General features: G+C 41.6%; 1 protein-coding gene across 3 annotated transcripts in view; it reads right to left on the reverse strand.

The window, feature by feature from the left end:
* Positions 1-19,179, reverse strand: part of RORA (RAR related orphan receptor A) — a 746,629-nt gene that overhangs the window by 90,027 nt on the left and 637,423 nt on the right. The window contains exon 1 of one of the 3 annotated variants that reach the window (XM_073012201.1): positions 15,838-17,709. The exons of 1 other annotated variant lie outside the window; for it this stretch is intronic. In XM_073012201.1, the coding sequence (XP_072868302.1) occupies positions 15,838-15,865 (28 nt within the window). In that variant the 5' untranslated portion in view covers positions 15,866-17,709. Of the gene's footprint in view, positions 1-14,532; positions 14,709-15,837; positions 17,710-19,179 lie in introns of those variants that run through there. One more of the 3 variants, XM_008016389.3, reaches the window with a different exon arrangement.

Genomic DNA, 19,179 nt, shown 5'->3' on the forward strand with positions numbered 1-19,179 from the left:
CGGGAAGCTGAGGCAGGAGAATCACTTGAACCCAGGAGGTGGAGGTTGCAGCAAGCCAAGATCGTGCCACTGTACTCTAGCCTGGGTTACAGAGCGAGACTCTGTTTCCAAAAACGAAAAAAAAAAATAAAAAAACCTGCGAACAGCTTTTGTTTTTGTGGGTTATACATCAATCATTACCATATTAGAAGTGAAAACTGGGAACATTTACACCATTTACTTATAATTCATCTTAAAATAATAGTAATAAACACATTGCATACTGACATATAAAAATACGTATATTTTATAAGACAAAAAGTTAGCATGAAGAATACCATTATTTTACATTTTTGCAAATCTTTTTATATCTGGCTATTAAAAGAAGACAAGTAGATTCTCATAGCTGCTTCTGCATTCAATCTGTTGTGTTATGCTCTTATGGTTGATGTATGTGAAGAAAATCTGGCCTCACAAAGATATGTAGCTAGAAAAAGGAAAGGTATTATAATAGCCTTTTCAGATAATTTTGGATATTCTTCTGTGGTACTACACTAAAACTCAACAAGTGGTAGTTTCTTAAAGATTAGTTAGAATATGGAACCTGAAACCATATCGCTGACTTTTTGTACTTTGCTAAATTAAAATACACCAGTATATTTTGCACTTTGACTGGATCATTTACCTATGTATATTTTTATAATATCATGCATGGGTCACTTGGAAACTACTGGTTCACTGAGTTTTGTATATCTTCCAGATTTTGACCCATTTCATTACTAGATGTGATTATATCAAGGAATTATGTTGATTCATATCACTACCCATATCATCAGAAAAGTTTTTAAGTATTGGGAAGCTGTCAAATTGATGGGGTTGGATACAAGAATTTTCCAGAATTCAGATTTTGGCCTGAATGTATGGGCAGTAAATACTGTGAACTGTTTTTCTTGAGATAACAGACTCAAAGTTCATTTTTGAGAAAATATATGAAACATATCCACATCTGAATAATTACAGTCTGTTACTCTATTAAGTAAAGTGGCATTCCATTATAAAAACAGCTAGTTCAGCTCTTAACTCAAACAGTGACACAAGCACTTTTCCCTGGAGACAAACATGGCACTTAGGTATAAAGCAGAAGTGCTTTATGCAAACTTCCAATTTTGTCATAAAGAACATTAAAAAGGTGTGGACTCAAGGGTCAAAATTTAATAAAGTTAATTTTCTGCTTCATCAAGGACATTCTTAAATGAAACTTTTTTTTTTTTTTTTTTTTTTTTTTTAAACAGCAACTGCACAGTAATGAAGAATACCATGGCTGCTGGTACAGCTTGGCATTACTGTTCTGCTTCCTGCTAAGGCGCCAGCAGTTTTACCCGCCAATGCTTTGCACCATTAATACAAATGGTCACCGTAGTAAAAAGGGGAAACAATGCCTTACTATTGTTATGGAACTAGTTTTTATCTCTTGGAGACCCTCAGAGGGCCTTGGGGCCCCGCAGGGGGTCCCTGTATCACACATTGAAGACCACTACTATAGAGGATAGTATCTATAAATCCAAACACTCTCTAATCTGCTAAATGCTTATGTCCTTGTGGGGTTCACGTAAAGAAGATTTAAAAGGTTTATTTCTGTCTCCACTCTCCTGCCCTTCCTGCTTAAAAAAAAAAAAAAAAAAAAATTCCATTGTGGTAGTTCAACATAAATTGTGTGTATAGAACAAAGAAATTACAGTACTCTTGATTTCATCAGCATTTTCTCCTAACAAAGAAAACTAGCTATTCTAACATGCTATTGAGAAAACGATTGAACTACCATGAGTTATAGGAAACATGACATGCTCAGTCCCCACTCCATCTCACCTAACTCCCAACTCTCTCCCAAACCTTTCACTTTGGGGGTTATTTTGGATGAGCTCTTAGTAGCGTCCTCAGAAATAACTGGTTGTCCTAATTCAGCCCCATGCAAATTAACGCTCCCCTAAAGAGGCCTTATTATAATTTCCAACCCTTGATGTCTACATAATCCCCTATAGTTCCTTAACTTCTTGCTTTCTAACTTCTGTTTACTGATGCACCGCTTTTGTCAGCTCAGTATAGCATCAATTAGTAACACAGTTGTGTTTATTAGGTCTCCCTAGAGCCTTGAGAAAGCTGCTTTGTATTTATTAACGACTACACAGAGCACTACTATTTTTCAATAGCATTTAAAAATGAGTAAATTACTGAAGATGAACTATAAAAGAACTTTAAATTTCAAAGGCAAGCAAAAAAAAAAAAAAGCCCATTATTTAAAACCACTCATAATACCTGCATGGTTAATTTTATTTTCAATGTAATATCAAGAGAGAGAGAAGAAAGCTAAACCCAGACTCTTCTTCCTGTTCTACTTTTGGCATTTTGGAGTACACATGATTTGAGTTGGAGAACTGAGGCATAGATCTGGTGATTAATTAAGAGCAGGTTTAACAGGTCTAAATTTCATTATCACACACACCTGTTAGGTAATGCACACCTGATTCAGCAGAAATCCACCCACAATGTTAATTCAAAAATATTAAGCAATCAAGAGGAAAGAAAAAAGCAGCACACTAACTTAGGTCCAGTTTTATGTTCTCAAGCATAATTCCAATCCACCAACTTGAAATGTATCCACTTTGTTCTCTCTTATTTTGTGAATAATTCCCTGTACTATATTAGGTGAAATTAGAGTTGCCCACACTGGTATAGAATTCACTACTCAAGGAAACCAGAGAGACCAGTCGCTCCTGTGATGAATCTTTCCAAACCAAACTTAAAGTGATGGGAGCAATTATGGCGTTCATTTGCCCTGCTTTTATATTCCTGGTCATTTATGAAATGAAGACGCTGATCTGCAAAAAATCACTATGCATTCATGAAAGGAGCTCTGGGAGCTCCCCCTGAGGATCTGGCTATGAGGCAGAAACATACCTCAGTGCACTTCCTTTGTCTTGTGCTCCCTCTTTGATGTGCAAGTCACTGGTGGAGTAAGCTGTGATCGCTTTGATGTTGAACTTCTAGACTTTATTGTTACTAGCATGCGTACAAGGAGAGCTGTCAGTCATTTCTTACATCTGAACAACTATGTTTCTTTACAGCACCTCTTTTACAAGCATCAATCCTTAAATACATGTTTTCACATTCCTGCTGATTACCACACTATCTTTGTTGGGGGAGGGCTGTGCTCAAATATAACTACAGCACCCACATTTTCTGTAAACACCCTGAGGCATCATCAGATGGCTGGTAACCAACCTTCTTCAACAAGAGAAGCCCGAGTGCAAAACATATTTCTAGCAAACGAAAACATTCTGAAAACACTCAATCCATTTTAACAGTCAAAATGAGTAGTTTAGCCAATATTTCCCCTAAGCAGCCACTGAAATTGCATAGAAACTTCCAAGCCACTTCAAAAGGGATTCTGAACGCAACAGCAGCAGGGGGCTTAGAAAGACTGCCAAAACTCTGAGACATCTTAACTCATCTTAAACAACTTTGTTTCTCTGCAATGGTGGAAACAAAATGCTTCTGTTTTACAAGATTTTGCTTGTGGTAGAAACATTGCTTTAGAAATGGATTTCTATCAAACCAATTGTTCTGTTAAACAATATCATTTTCAAAAGTGGCTTGCTATTACGGATGCTACTTAAGTGAGAGGAAGATGATTTTTCATAATCTTGTGTCTAGGGCAAACATGTGCCTGTGAACGCAATGTATGTACAATTTCTTAAATATATACAGACAAAAATAGGCAATATGCAAATCTGTAAAGATCTCTGTTGAAAAAGATATGGCTCTAATTTCATTTACCAGCTCCCATCAGATTTTCTTTTCAAACTCCTTTATCGCTTCTGAAACTGCTGAATATTATCAAACCCCACTGGGAAATTCCACACAAGGAAATAAACTTAAGGTGCTTACATCACACCATGCTGGTTTATAATGAACTGCTGTGTTTTTGAATAAACGTTTCAATGAAATCCAAGTTCTTAAAGATGCCAGGTCTCAAATAAGGAAGTTAAATGATATTTTTTCATGATGGAGTCTAGTTCAGTTTTTCTTTCTTTCTTTTTTTTTTTATAAAATAAGATGGCATCACAAGAGATACATTGGTTCTGCTTGCTAATAAACTGCAGACGATACATTGGGAGGGACTCAATTTCTTTGGGTTGTTGGCCTGGAATATTTGGTAAAGAATAAAATTACCATGGTGTGCAATGGTTAAGGCTATTCCATGGTTTCCATTTTTAAACAGCCCCCGTCCCTTGGTTTTAAATCAACCATCAAAAACAGAAAAAGCTTTGGGCTAGAATTTGATAAATAAGGTATGACTGTAATTTTCTAGAACTAAGTCTGGGCATATTTATTATTAATATTAATGAAAACTGGCTTGTTCTTAAATTTATTTAAATAGCATAAAGCAATGACCTTTCTACCTTAAATTTTCACTTCCGAAAGGAACTGATTAGCTGATCGAAGCACCTATAGCAATTAAGGGTAGAGACAGGGAATAAGGAAAGTAGGAGGCATTTATTTACCTCTCCCAAGTCTCAAACAAGAAACTAGACCATGTTTCTGTTGTAATAGGAACACTTTCAGAGAATGGTAGAGATGGAAAAGATCTTGGTGGCTACCAAGTCCAACCCTTTAGCTTTAAAAACAGGGAAAGTGAACAACTGAGGTTTAACCTGACAATTAGTGCATCGCAGATCTGGGACAAGAACCCATGTCTTCATCGTCCCCTACCCTATGTAGGGGGGTTTCCACTACTCAACATTGTATTGCTGTGCTGCAGACAGGGTGACTCACGTGTAAAGTGAGGGTGTTGGACTTCAGAGGTTTCTCAACCAGAATTATCTGAGTATCTGTAAAAATGTAGCAATAGTTGAACTTTACACCTTGAGACCAATACAGTCAGAAATCTGCAGGAGCATAGCCGAGGCTTGTATATCTTTTAAAAACTCTCCAGATAGATTAATGTACAGACCAGGTTGGGAGCAGATGACCTAGGAGGTCTATTGCAAAATGTTCACCATCAGTTGGGAAAATTTTTTGGTTCAGTTCCCTGATGCTCACCCATGAGGCCATAAGCATTTCTAAACCTTTATACTGTTTTTACATTGGCCTAGCTGTTGTCATTATCTGCATTTATCTAGTTCATTGATATGTTTACCTAAGTATTATCTACCTCTCCCACCAGAATGTAGCCTCACAGAGACCAGAGACTGACACGATCACTGCTGTCCCCTCGGCTGCCAGCATCACATCTGCCACAAAAATGAGATAACACACCAGCATTTTCAAAAGAAAAAGGGGGCTGGTGTCGCAGTATGGAAGCGGGCACGTGGTCCTTCTCCACACCAGCCAGAGGAAGTCTACTTTGATCTATCCCACCAGACTAGAATCTAAGCTGCATGAAGGCAGCATTTGGTGTCCCCTGTTTGGACGTCACCTCCAGAGCCTGGACACTGGCAGACACACACCAGATGCTCAGTGCCTGAGAAAGGCCATGTGCTAAACAGGAAACCCTGATCAGCTTCCCGGGCACTGAAACCTTTACTTTGTTGCTGAATAAAGCAACCTTGAAAAGACATCACTGTTTCCACTGAGTTGGCCTTGGCTTCTGCAGTAGAACTCCTAGCCTGCTCCTGCTAAGTGGTCACAATATTGGCAAGACACAGCCCAGGCACACACTGAAGGCTAAAATGCATTGTGTCTACGTCACATGCAGAGGCTGGGGATTCTGGACAAGACTTTATGCCGAAAAGGAGTGCAGTATTTGAAAAGTCTCACAGCCGCCTCCAGCACCAAAACAGCCTCAGGGTTCTCTCCCGTTTGGGCCACTTGGGGTAAGAGATTTGAGGTAACGGTCTGCCCACTTTCTTCTGCATGCTGGTTGATAGCAAGGCCAAAGTTAACAGAAAAATATTTCAAGTGTGTTAATAACAATGCCAGAAATTGCTCACATCTGGCACCTCTTCCATGCCGAAGGGAGTGAACTAAAGGGAAGTGAATGGTTACCTTAATGTAATTTATCTTTCTGAGATTCCCTTTCCTCAAGAGTAAGAGGAAAGGGTTAGCCCCGAGCAGTGGTTCCCAAACCCGTCTTGTCCTCAAGAGAAGATCTTTTACAAAAGAAGATTCCTTGGCCTCCTCCTAGGCTTTTGGAAGCAGAATCTGTGCAGGTGTTGCTGGAGAACGGCATTTATTTTTTAAATGCTTCCCAGATGACCGTGAAGATCAACGGCATTTGGGAACCACTAAAGGACTGGTGGACTTTGCGGTCCACCCAGCTCTGACAGGCTAGGACAGAGCTTCACAAAGTGAGGCCTAAGGACCAGCTGTATCAGAAACATCGGAGATGCTGTGTAAATACACGCCTTTGTGGGCCTCACCCCAGACACAGAATCAGACTCTGGGGGAGACCCAGGGATCTGCCTTCTTAAGACTCTCTGGATATGGGATGTACTCTACAGTTTCAGACCCACTGTTTCAGGCAGGATTTTAGAGTTAACTTATGGCTTATGTGGAAGCAAATCATGTTCATCATTGCGTTGTTTGGCATGTCACAAAAATCTCCTTTGTTTTAAATGGCATGTAGCTTATAGCAAATGCAAACCTACAAGCCCAACAGTCATAAAGCAGCCTTCTCTGACTGTGTGTGGCTGCCAACTTCTCAGTGCATTTTTTAAACGCTGATTCATGGCTTAAGACACTTTACTGGGAGGAAGGTGTCTCAGCTCTCTTATAAAAGCACAAAGGGGTACCTGAATTACCTAGCACACAATAGGCACTGAAGTATTTGCTGAAACAAATGTATTTACTTATTTTCACCCAGTGTTCTACAGAAGATTTGAAGTGAGATAAACAAATAAAAAGGAGACAAAAACCCTTCCAACAACTGAAAAATGAAAATAACATTCTGTGAAAAAGAGAATACTTCTCATGTGGTAAAAGAATCACACTTCTGGGTGGCGCAGTTTGTAAAACGGTTGGCTTCAATAACTGATCTGAAACTTAACCACAAGTCTTCACTTCTGAACCACTACCTTATTTCTATGATAGAAAGGTTCAAACAGCAGGTTTTCCTTGCTTTTTTTCTTGTTTTTCATGAAATGCTGCAATTTCATCTTTCTAATAGGAACAGGTAAGCACTGTTATCCTTTACAAGCCTGGTGACTATTTGTCATTATTATTACCCTGGTTATTCTAGCTCAGATCAGCTTTGACTTCTTCAGCAATGCAAAATTCATATAAATGTGCATTCTTATACCTCTGTGTAGCATCAGGAACAAATAACAAGCAAATAGGAAGATCTAGATTCATCTCTTAGATTCCAACACAGAAATCAGATTTTGTGGCTGTTTCACACTTGTTATTAACAACACCAAAATCCAAATCGACAATCCACTTGTATTATCTATTTATCCTAAAAATTAAGCAAATGAATGCTTGTCGCTACCTCATGCAGAGTTTCTGACATATCCTCTATCTTATTTTTTAGGCAAACTGTATATACTTAAGTGAACCAAATGATCTAACCACAAATCTTCAGAAACCAAGGGGTTAATAGTTTTTTCATCCATGTTTAAAATTGTTTTATTACTCCCAAAAGCTACTGTAGTTTACTTTTTTAAAAATGTTTATCATTTTTGAAAAAGAAAAGCTCTAGATTTAAAAAGGGGAAATGCTGAATTTAGCTCATCAAATGACGACCTCTTTTTAAAACATATTCAACGGTTGGGAAATAGAATGCTGGTTGAAACTTAAAAAAATACAAGGATTACTAATAAATGTCATAATAATTGTTTACTCACAAACCAAATTTCACTTAAATTTAATACTGAGCCAAACAGCAAATAAATCAGCTTTATCTTAAGTTAAAAAATGTTTTCCTTTACTTCCTGCCAAAGCAAACTTTAAAAATTCAGTATCTCTTCCACAGTTACATTTCTGATAACCATGAAAAACAAGGAGTTAAACTTTTGAATCTGGTGTAGAATGTCTCATTCCAATTGAGAAAATAACTACAACCTTTGACCTTCCCACTAGCCTGATGGGAAATTCACTGGCACCATTATGGGTTTAGCTGTCCATGGGCGAGTAACCACTAGAGGGCAGCCTTATCTCATATCTGACATGCCGCAGAAAAATACCTCAAATGCTTCTAACGTTCCTTTAATTATTTTTGTAGTATCTTTGATTTTCCTGGATACTTAATAATCAACTTCAAATGGAACTAAAGGTATTCCTAAACGGTTCAAAAGTTCACTTTCACAAACAATGATATCACAAAGACTGGTGGTGAGAGGTGCTAGAGATACAGCCTAGCTGACGTTATCTTTGAAAATTTTAAACAAAAGTTTTTCATCTTTAAGTCACGGTTTCCTCTTTACTATGTGCTGGGTTAAGTGCCAAGTCAATTATATCACAACTGGCACTTGGGATCCATTTTTGGCATCAAACTTTCAAGTGGTTCTAGGCAAACTGAAGTGTGTCTGAGGAAGAAACTGACCAAGATTGTGGGAAGGCAGAACCACACTTACAGCAAAAAGGACTGGAGAGGGACAGCAGAGATTACGTGTTAGGGTGTGTGTGTGTGTGTGTGTGTGTGTGTGTGTGTGTGTGTGTGTTATACTACTAGTCTTCAAATGACTGACAGTCTTTCATTTGAAAGACGGATTAAATGTGTTCTGTACAGCCCCAAAGGAAAGGATCAAAATTAAGGGATTAAAAGTACAAAGGAGCGAGTTATGCTTGATATAAGACTTTTCTAATTCAAGATGGAATAAGTTACCTTTAAAGATCGTGAGTTTCCCCTTGTGGGAGGTGTTCAAGCATAACCAGATAACTACTTGGCAGAAATATTGTGGGCAGGGTCCAAATCCCAGTGGGACATTCATCTGAGTGACTTTAAAGGTTTCGTCTGAGACTGAAATCATCCTTACTTGCTTTCAGACAAACACACCTTAATCCAGCAGTCATTAAGGCCAGTCCCCACTAAGTGAGAAATGAGCTTTTTCAGATCTACTTGAAAACTTTTAGACTTCAGGTGATTTTCTAAAAGACAAATGATTTCTCAAGAATATATCTACAATCATGCCCCTAAACTGTCATGGAAACAAACAGGACAGCACTCACAAGCACGAGAATGTGTTAAGTTTTATACTACACAAAGTCACATTAAAATTAGAAGATGCATTTGTGAATGTTCCCTTTGCCTAAGATAAGAGGGACATATAGATGTATCTCTCAATTCTATCTTAATGGCGATTGGTTACACAGGTTAGCTGTACTTCGTGGTATTCCGTATTCTCAAGGAAAATAATGCTTACATTTCACTCATATCCTCTTACAACAAGCAGACTTAATGAAAATCATGGATGAAGAGAGCTAATGATAAGCAAATAAGAATAACCCCATTTGTACCAAATTGATTTTATTAAATAGTAATTTAAAGATATTAGGCTCAGCAAAGCATTACATAATTGGATCTATTTTTTTCCCATATAAATGCCAGAGTTATAACTTCCACTAACTAGAGACAAAGTTATATCCAGGACGTTTTTCACAGCTTCCTCCAGGGGAGGCATGAAGATAGAAATTAGGGTTGTAGTTCTTGTTTCATCATGTATCAGCTGGAAAAGCTAGGCTATAGTGCAAGCTCTGTGAACCTCAGTTTTCAAAAAATATGGGGCTATCAGTGACTCTCTATGGAGGATTAAATGGTGTCAGAGTGTTTGTAAACCATAAAGCACAAAATAAATATAGATTAGCATCATCTCCCTATTTGTTTATGAAATGCCTAGTAAACTTCAGAAGCAGTAACATTTTAAAAAGCGAAATAACTGGCAAACCTAGGGAATAAACGACGTTTTTTATACCCACAGGAGCAAAGATTTTTAAAGTTATCGTATTATTTCCTGAAAATATGATGAGGGCTAACAAATTTCATTCCAAAAAGAGAATCCAGAAATCAAAGATTTCAGCTGCTTCCTTGCATTTTGCCCATTGGCTAATACACGCTATCATCCATCTATTTAGACCTCCTATCTCTTGACATAGCACTCCTGATAATTAACAGAAAAATCATGTTCTATCATGTCACACAAAATACTGATGGATAGAAAAAAGCTCTGACTACGGCTCTCTCAGTTCATGAGTCAAAAGGTTGGGATGTAAGGGAGTTATCTTCAGTAGAATAGCTAGATGGGGGAGACAGAACTTGTAAATCATTCCTCAGAGGGTCTGTATGTGGTCTTTGAGATACCATCAAATGTTAACTCACACCTGAGTTGTCACTGGTGGATGGCTCCAAAAAAACCTGTTTTTTAAGTAGAGAAACATAAAAATGGTGTAGCTGCTGACTCTGAGTGCCTAATTATGGTTTTAAAAATTATTAAATATGAAATATATAAAGGCAGCCTTGATTTCTTACTAATAAACGCTGTAAATAGTTAAAATGTATGCAGAAAACATTTCCATGACAGAGTATTCTTAGGAAATTTGTTCCATATAAGCGGTTTTGTTGATCCCTATAATGTAACAGATTTTTAAGAAAACTGAACCCCACATCTACCTCTGCAAATCTATTCATCCATCCATCCATCCATCCATCCATCCATCCATTCAGTAACTTCTTTTCCCTAGTAAATGGTCATTTATAAATATTATTTTCCTAGGTACCCCAGAGCAAATACCAAAGTGGCTGGGTGCTATTGTAGGTGCTCTGCAAATATCACCTTGCTGATCTCATTCGTTTTTATTGTGTCTCACTTGAGTGGGAGGGAAAGATAGGAGAAAAAGAACACTAATGAGAATTAATATATTTACAAGTATATCTACTACATATTAAAGAGCTAAGGTTTAGATGACATATTGTATATTTTTAAATGACTATTTCTGTTTAGAAACTACATTATTTCATGACTGGGCAGCATTAAATAAATTATCCGGTTCTCAATTCAAATCGAGGGCAAAAGGGTTTACTTGTGCATGATGTTGCTTTGTATCCCAAGTAATGTGACTGAAATATATAAAACCAAGAGGCTGCCCATGAAAATGGTGCTTTAAAAATACTGTCTACTTCATGGAAGATCCAGGCTTCTCCCTCCTCCCATGGATAAATGGATTCAGAAATCCTCTTTGTCTTTAAAAGAACTGATCCCTTCTTGCCAGACAAGCACTCTGCTCAGTAGTGACAACCATTTGGGTTTTCTCTTTTCAAGATCCAGCCATTACCTTCTCCCAATCCTTCCCATCACAGGTAACAAAAATGGTACAAAAATCCCAGTGAAGGGATACCAGGAAAAGTGTCCTTACAGTGAGATCAGAGATCGAATTCCAATTTCATTCGGTAAAAAGAAAGGCCGAGTTCTTCAAAACTATAAAATCGTATTTACTAGAGTTGGACATACTACCGACACATACAGGATTTTCAAAGTGGTGAGGAGTCTTGCATTTGCACATGAATCAGGCCGGAGGAAGAATCTACGGGCCAGAAATTCCCTTTAAGCCTCTCTGTGCTCTTATAACTCCATTTACACGAACACACCGGGTGAGCACTCATATGAAGCAAAGGGGTATATAATCTACTGAAACTGATGAAGCTCTTACATTTCCTTTCAGTACTCCGCTGCCGCGTGACATTTGGCCAATGCACTTTTATGATGAGCAGAACAAGTGCTCCCCTGATTATAAATGTTATAGCTGGCTCTCTCCCTTTGCCCAAGAAGCAATCCAAATGGTATTGGAATTTTGTTGTTAATTAAACAAAAGCAAAATTAAAGGATGAGACTAGAGTTGCTCAAAAGAAGATTTATTACATTTGAGCATGAAACTAAGCCTAAACTTATTTGTCAACTAATGCAGAGGAAGGATTTTCTTCTTTGGTGAGTTCAAAGGGCCCGATTTAATGATGTTTAAAAAACAAGTAAACCAGCCAACAAAGAGAATCTTTCTCTTTTATGGTGGCTTGTTCCCTCCTCCCTTGTCCACATGCATCCACCTACCAAAAAGCTATAGTGTAAATAGTATTTGTTTTGCACGAAAAATCTAATTATACAAACTCTCTTACACATGGAACCAATTTAACTATTAAAACTGAGAGGCGACAGGGAAGTATTTAATAAGATTCTAAGCCAGTTTTTTCCCCTTAAATCTGATATGGAAACATTTACAGCATTCCTCACTTTCCCACAAACTATTTTCTTTTTCAGCTTAAGTTTGCAACAAAGCCAAATAATCTCATTAAAATTCAGGATGTTATGATATTGGGAGTGAAATATTCTACTTGTCCAGATGCATTGTCTCTCTCTCTCCCTCTCCCTATCTCTCTCTCTCTCTATCTCCCAGGCAGCTGAGTTTATAGAAAAATTGCATTGCCAGTACTTCTGAGGCACTTTTTTCAAAGCACAATACTATGCATCTATTATTTTATGGCAGACAGAGGTCACTCCAAGACAAATGTGTGGGGGTAGTGTGTGATTCTCATTATTCTATTAGTAAGGGATAGTATGGAACTTCACTTTGTAGAACTACAAAAGCATAAGCCTATGTACTAGGAAACATCAACATTAAATCAAAATATTAAAACGTACTTTCCTTATTGTTTGGTGGGTGGTTACTATTCATGAGGGGAGAAAGCAGTTTAAAATGTCTCAGCCTCTTGCCTTTCCTCCAATCAACACAAATTATATTAGACAAAGTGGATAAAGACTGGCATTGACATCTTCCAAATAGCGACATCTATTTTATAATTTAAAGACCAAAAAAATGCTTTAGCTGCAGAGGGCATTTAAATCGTTTTACACTTACAGGGCTAATGAAATACAGGAATAGCATAAAAGTTTTTTTTGGGGGGGGCCAGGGGAGAATATATTTTTTAACATAAGAAGTCGGTAAGAAACCTTAATAATTTTTCCTCCCAAATAATTTTAGGGGCTTAAGAGCTCGGATCACGGGAGGTTTCCTCTCTTTTACTTATATGAATTGAATATTCCACAAATGATTAAATCCCATTTCCCTCAAGCCACAGGGGAAAAGAGAAAATTTGCTGTGGGCACATTATATAGAAAGATTTCATCTCAAGTAGCTCATCTTAACGTCCAGAACGTTTCGGCCTGTTAATAATTAATAAAAGAGATGCCACCCAATCTCTAGTGAAGAAAGGCAAAGCTCGGTGATCTGAAAGTAAACCCAGCGCAGATACCGAACTGGTGTCCTTCATTCCAGATTGCAACAAGACCCGAACCTAGCAAACGTTTAACGAGCGCTTGGCGCCCGCACGGGTGGGCAGGACCCGCAGGACAGTCTGGGTCTGCACAATTGCTGGGCATTAGGGAAGTCGCGTCCGCCACAAAAAGATGGGGCTCTAAATCCCCAAGCCTGGCGGCCGGGCCTGCCAAGCCGTTCGGGCAGATTATCCACGGCGACGAACCTGCGGGCGCACAAGCGGGCGGCGTGCTGCGGGCTGAGTTTCTCCGGAGCTGTTTGCAACCGTCCCAAGAGCGAGTCTCGGTTTCTCCGGCAGCAGAGGCGACTTCCTGCACACCTCCAAACTTTAGCTTTCCCATCAGAAAGTTCCCTGACTTGCCACGGTTTCTCTCTTTCTCACCTGAGAGGACCTCGAACCAGTCCTCCCTCCAGCCGGATCCCCTTCCCCTCCCGCCCCCGGCCCGGCTACGGAGTCCTGATGAGGGCGGAAGGCCGGGCCGGGAGGCTTGGCTGCGACAAACCCGCGCCCGTCGTCCCTCACCACGGTCTAACCTCCGCCCCTGCCCGCGGATCCCGTGGGCTGCCGAGTTCCTCCCCACCTCCATCCACCAGCCAAAGTGTCAAGCGGGGGTGCGCCGCTGCTCCCTGGGCCGCCAAGGGCGTCTTGGCACGCTCGAGGCGCCCGTCTAGCTCCGGCCCGCGCGCTTTCGGAAGTGGCCGCGGCGGGACACAACGCGGGACACAGCGCGGACCTGCGGCACTTGCCCGGCCGGTGGCCGCTGAGACGCTCGGGACCGCAGGGGGAGGGCGCAAGGCCTGGGGCGCTGACCAGTCCCCGGGGATGACATCGCGACCGCACGCAAGCACGGCCCTGCCCGGCCGCGGCGCCTCCCCGACCTAGGCCGGAGCTGTCCGGGGTGCGGGCCCTGGGGACCGGCCGCGGGCGTCCCCGGCTTCCTCTGAACTCCGCAGACCCTCCCCTTCCTTCACGAAGCGCGGCGACTCCCGGCAAACTTTCTTTTGGGAGCCCCGCTGGGTGCCAAGCGGACCCAGGAGACTGACAGGAGCCGGAGGGGGCAGCACAGGGGTATCCACCCCGTGCGCCTTTGCCCCCAATCGGAGGCAGGCCGATCCCGTGGCCGGGCTCAGGTGGCGCCGCGGCGGTGGCCCAGAAGGCCCTGGCGGGGCCCCGGCGCCGAGCCCCGGGCAGTACGTGCGTTCGGGCAGGCGCGCCCACCCCTCCCCCTGCGCGCCCTCCTCCCCGCCCCCCGGAGCCGCCAGCCCACCCGGCCCCGGCGGGGCGCCCGGGCTCACCTTTCATCGCTGCGATCACAAAATACATCATTTAAGCCGCGGTGCGGAGAGCGCAGGGAGAGCGGATGGTCCGACCCCGGAGCCCCCTCTGCCGCCGCCGCGCCGCCGCCGCCCGAGCCACAGCAGCAGCTGCCGCAGCTGCCCGCCCGCCGAGAGCCATCCCGAGCCATAAGAGGCTCCATGTGACCGGCTGACATCACGGCCGCCGCTCTGTTTACACCGCGCCCCTCCGCTTCCTCCCGGGGCGGGAGGCGGGAGGCGGGAGGCGGGAGGCAGGCGCGCCCCAGCGCCGCGCCCCGCCCCGCCCCCGCGGGCAGGTGAGCAGCAGCGGCGGCTCGGCCGGCCCACCCCGGCCGGGCCTGCCCTCCCGCGCCCCGGGCCCTCGCCCGGGCGCCCGCCTTCCCCTCGCCTTCGGGATCACCTGTGGCCGCCGGTCGCTTTTCTGCACGCAGCGCCCCGCGGAACGCGCCTCTGACCACTTTCTCCCCCCACTCAGTGGGACAAGAGGCTCGCAACCCGACGCCACTCTCCCGCTGGCTTCCCGGAGCCCTTGGAGGCGATGAATGCGCCAACTCGTTGGTGGAAAAGACAGGTTTGATCTGGGGAGCTACGGTCACCCTCATTTCCTAGAGCGCCCCAGCTCGAATCGGAAGGTACGGCCCCCTCCTGGGCCGTGAAGAACGAAGCCACTGGGACGGTCCGGGGAGTGAAGTAAGCTCCTCCGAAGTCTTTCTGGAGAGACTCGGCCTGGGCAGGGGAACTCCGCCCACCCAACCCTTGGCAACCCTTGGATATTGGCAGTTATACCAATAACCAAGGTCCTGGTCTACACCTGTTCCCCCGACCCTTCCCCGCGTCCAAGACCACTGATACCTGCAAGGAGAGCCGGAAATTGTACGTGAATCACCTAAATGAACTCCAGTTGCCAGCTGATTTGAGCCGCTAAATTCCCAGGCTCTTCCATCTCTCTCCAGAGAACCCATCTACAAGTAGGAAAAGCTATCGTTTTCATACCCTAGAAATGAAACATTGTGGTATTTTTGACAGAAAATAAAGACCTCTAAAGGTGAACTTTGTACATTTTAACATGCAACTGAGACTTAATTCCCTCTAAACTTTGAAGCTTACTTCTTTTTACTGTCCTTATGGAACTGTAAATCATGACGTTATTATTTCACAGATCAATCTCTTTACGATGAATTTCAGATGCTAGGTACCCAGGATCTGCATTGTTTAAAACTTTGGTCAGGGAGTCTATAGCACCGAGCATAACAGAAAAAATTCTGAAAAGCCAAGTTTGCATACCTATTGCGGTTCCTTCGCGAAATTTCATGCTGCTTTATTTTCTGTTGGTCAGTTTCCACTCACAACTTAAAAATCAGATGGCTATTAGCTGTTGCATTCATGATGATTAAACAAGGATAATTCTAGCATATTTTTTTCTCCATGTGAGTTGCTCTTGCCCCTGAGTTGGGCCACAATTTAAAACACAAGCAGATAATCAGCACTGTAGAAAACAAAGATTCATACAACACTCCCTCCCCAGCCCCCTTTCAAGGCAGAATTGAGGCTTCCAAGCATTTACACAGCGCTCTGATTTAGAAGGTCAATAAAGTTCATTGTCCTTCAGTCAAGCTATGGCTTTATAAAAGTTTGATTTCAGATAAATTCATTCTAATACAGTTTTTTTTCTTTTAGATTTTTTTTTCCCCAAATAAAACTACAAAGAAAATAAATTGTAAAAATGTGAACCCAAGACCTACCCATGTTAACTCAGCTGTCCAGCCATAGCGAAGTGGACAGGAGTTTCAAATGAATCAACCATACCCACTGTAATGTTTACAATTATGAAATTAAATCACACCATGTTCCTATGATGCAACTATATCTCCCAATGAGGCAACGCCCCTCAGTTACACTGACACCATCATTCAAATTTGGTTCTTGATTTCCCTTGTGTTAGCGACTAATGCCAAACTATCCTATAAGCAGGTCCCAGGTACAATTTTCTTTCTTTTGTATTGTTAAAGGATGGAAAACCATTGGAGATTGCATCCTCATGAGTATGTTCTTCCATACTCAATGCAAATGAACCCAGATATACAACTCCGAGAATTCACAATGCTACTTTAAAACAGTATCCTGCTTTAGAAAACAATGTTTTCAAAATAACCAAATCTGTTAGCTCTAGCCTGCCTGTCAGACATCTGACTCCAAGGTGAATAGTCTGACATCACTAGTAATCAGTATTTATTTCCAGATCATTTCAAATGAAATCAGTCATTGGGAACAACATGTAATGTGACATCTGCTCCTGTAGTTACAAGTAGAATCATTCATTCTATAGATATGTCCCCAATAGAAATATAATCTCAAGTACTTATCTGAAATATTTACACATTTATTCAACAAAGACATTTTCAGAATAATGTAATACTGACCTTGCCCTTTAGAGATGTATTTCATTCACTTCCTACAACTAATGAGCAACAGAATTTGAGATATGAAGTCCTAACCTTCCAATGTAGCTAGATGCTATTTGTAATACATGCCTCTATTAAATGTCTTCAGCTTTTAACCCAGGTTATATTACTGTTCTTTATCTTAACACAAAGCTCTTTGAGAGTAAAAACTAGAGGCTGTTTTTTTTAACCACTCAAAATGCACATTTTCTATGACATTATAAGGTCCCAACCAAACAGATCAATCAGGAGTAAAAGGGAACATCTCCCATACTGAAGGGACATCTCCCTTCAGTAATACCAAATTGGAGCCATAAATGATACATTTTAGTACAAACTTTTACCCACTGCATATTAAAATACAATCATGTAAAAGGCGGGCATGGTGGCTCACGCCTGTAATCCCAGCACTTTGAGAGGTCAAGGCGGGTGGATCACTTGAGGTCAGGAGTTCAAGACCAGCCTGGGCAACATGGTGAAACCCCATCTCTACAAAAATACAAAAATTAGCCAGGCGTGGTGGTGCATGCCTGTAATCCTAGCTACTACTTGCAAGGCTGAGGCGTAAGAATTGCTTGAACCCAGGAGGTAGAGGTTGCAGTGAGCCAAGATCACACCACTGCACTCTAGCCTGGGCGACAGAGCAAGAATCTGTCTCAAGGAAAAAAAAAAGTATACAATTGTAGAAATACAATAAAACATTAAAATGCAATAAATAGGTAGGAATAATTGTCTGGATTTTATTAAACAAATGCTTATGAGTAAGGGAGAACGCCGTGCTAAGGAATATATTCTTTCTTTTTCTTTTTACCAAGTGTTCTGAGAAAAAAAAAAAAAAGTAAATATTGCTTACATGAAGATAATTAAACAAAATGGGACTTCTTTACCAGGAATGGGAGTTTGTTATACATTAATTTGCAGCTCAAAGGTTTCTGTTGGCTAATCTTAGAAAAAGAAGGCATATAACATACTTATAAACACATGTAACTCATCTCAGTCTCCTAGGATGGTCATAGCCCCACGTGGTGTTCCTGTGTGCTGCGTTCCACATTCAATCTGTCATTTAGCGAGAAAGTAGAGAGACACTTCTAATGCCAGGTTGTTCCCAAAAACACCTCGGGGAAAAGACTGGTGCATTTTTGTAGGAGTCTAGACTGGAGTATTATTAGTAAATTGGTGCCAATCTTCCTATGTTACAGGTTAACTAAATGATACTTGACTTTATAAGAGTATATTTTGTTTTTCACCATACAAGTTCTGATCTCATAATTTGCCACCCCAAATCATAGATATAATGCTACTGGGGAGAATGACAAACCAGTGGACTGGCAAATTTTTTTTTTTTTTTTTTTTTTTTTTTTTTTTTTTTTTTTTGAGACGGAGTCTGGCTCTGTCGCCCAGGCTGGAGTGCAGTGGCCGGATCTCAGCTCACTGCAAGCTCCGCCTCCTGGGTTTACGCCATTCTCCTGCCTCAGCCTCCCGAGTAGCTGGGACTACAGGCGCCGCCACCACGCCCGGCTAGTTTTTTTGTATTTTTTTAGTAGAGACGGGGTTTCACCGCAAATTTATCACGAATCTGCAAGTGGCTCCTAGGACAAAGGTGATTTCAAAGTTTGCTGATGCATGTGAGGCACAGCATTTTGGTTTTGTCTCACCCAGGCCCCGCGTCTCTCTCTCCAGTGTGCGTCTGCTTGCTAATTCAATTAATTTCCTTATAGCTGAACAAGAAAGGGATCAGTGAAAGGTTAATGGGGTCCTAGGCAGCTTGATTCAATGGAGTCCTTAGCCACCACTGCACTGTGACCTTTAGGAGTTGAGCCATTCTGGTTGACACAGAGCCAGGGGACCAGGTTTCCCATAAACCAAATAGGGTCAGACCCAGAGAGTTGTAAAGCAAGGATACTTGGGAAGCTATGGACATGTCACAAACTAACCTAGAAGAGATGACAGCTTTACTTAAACTGGAGTCCAGAAGGAGCCAGTTTCTCATAAAGGAACACTTACAAATGGAGTAATACTGGTGAGACGCAGAAGCCAACAGTAAGACAAGGAGCTCTGCTATTTATGAGTGTAAAGAGGGAGGGGACAAGTGGATTAATGTGGTTTATCTGCCTTTTTCATGATTTTGAAACAAATATAGATGTAGATTGAACTATGCATGAATGTATACATATGCATAGTCCAT

Source organism: Chlorocebus sabaeus, chromosome 26 (genome assembly GCF_047675955.1).
Source record: "Chlorocebus sabaeus isolate Y175 chromosome 26, mChlSab1.0.hap1, whole genome shotgun sequence".
In the NCBI taxonomy this organism is placed as follows: Eukaryota; Metazoa; Chordata; class Mammalia; order Primates; family Cercopithecidae; genus Chlorocebus; species Chlorocebus sabaeus.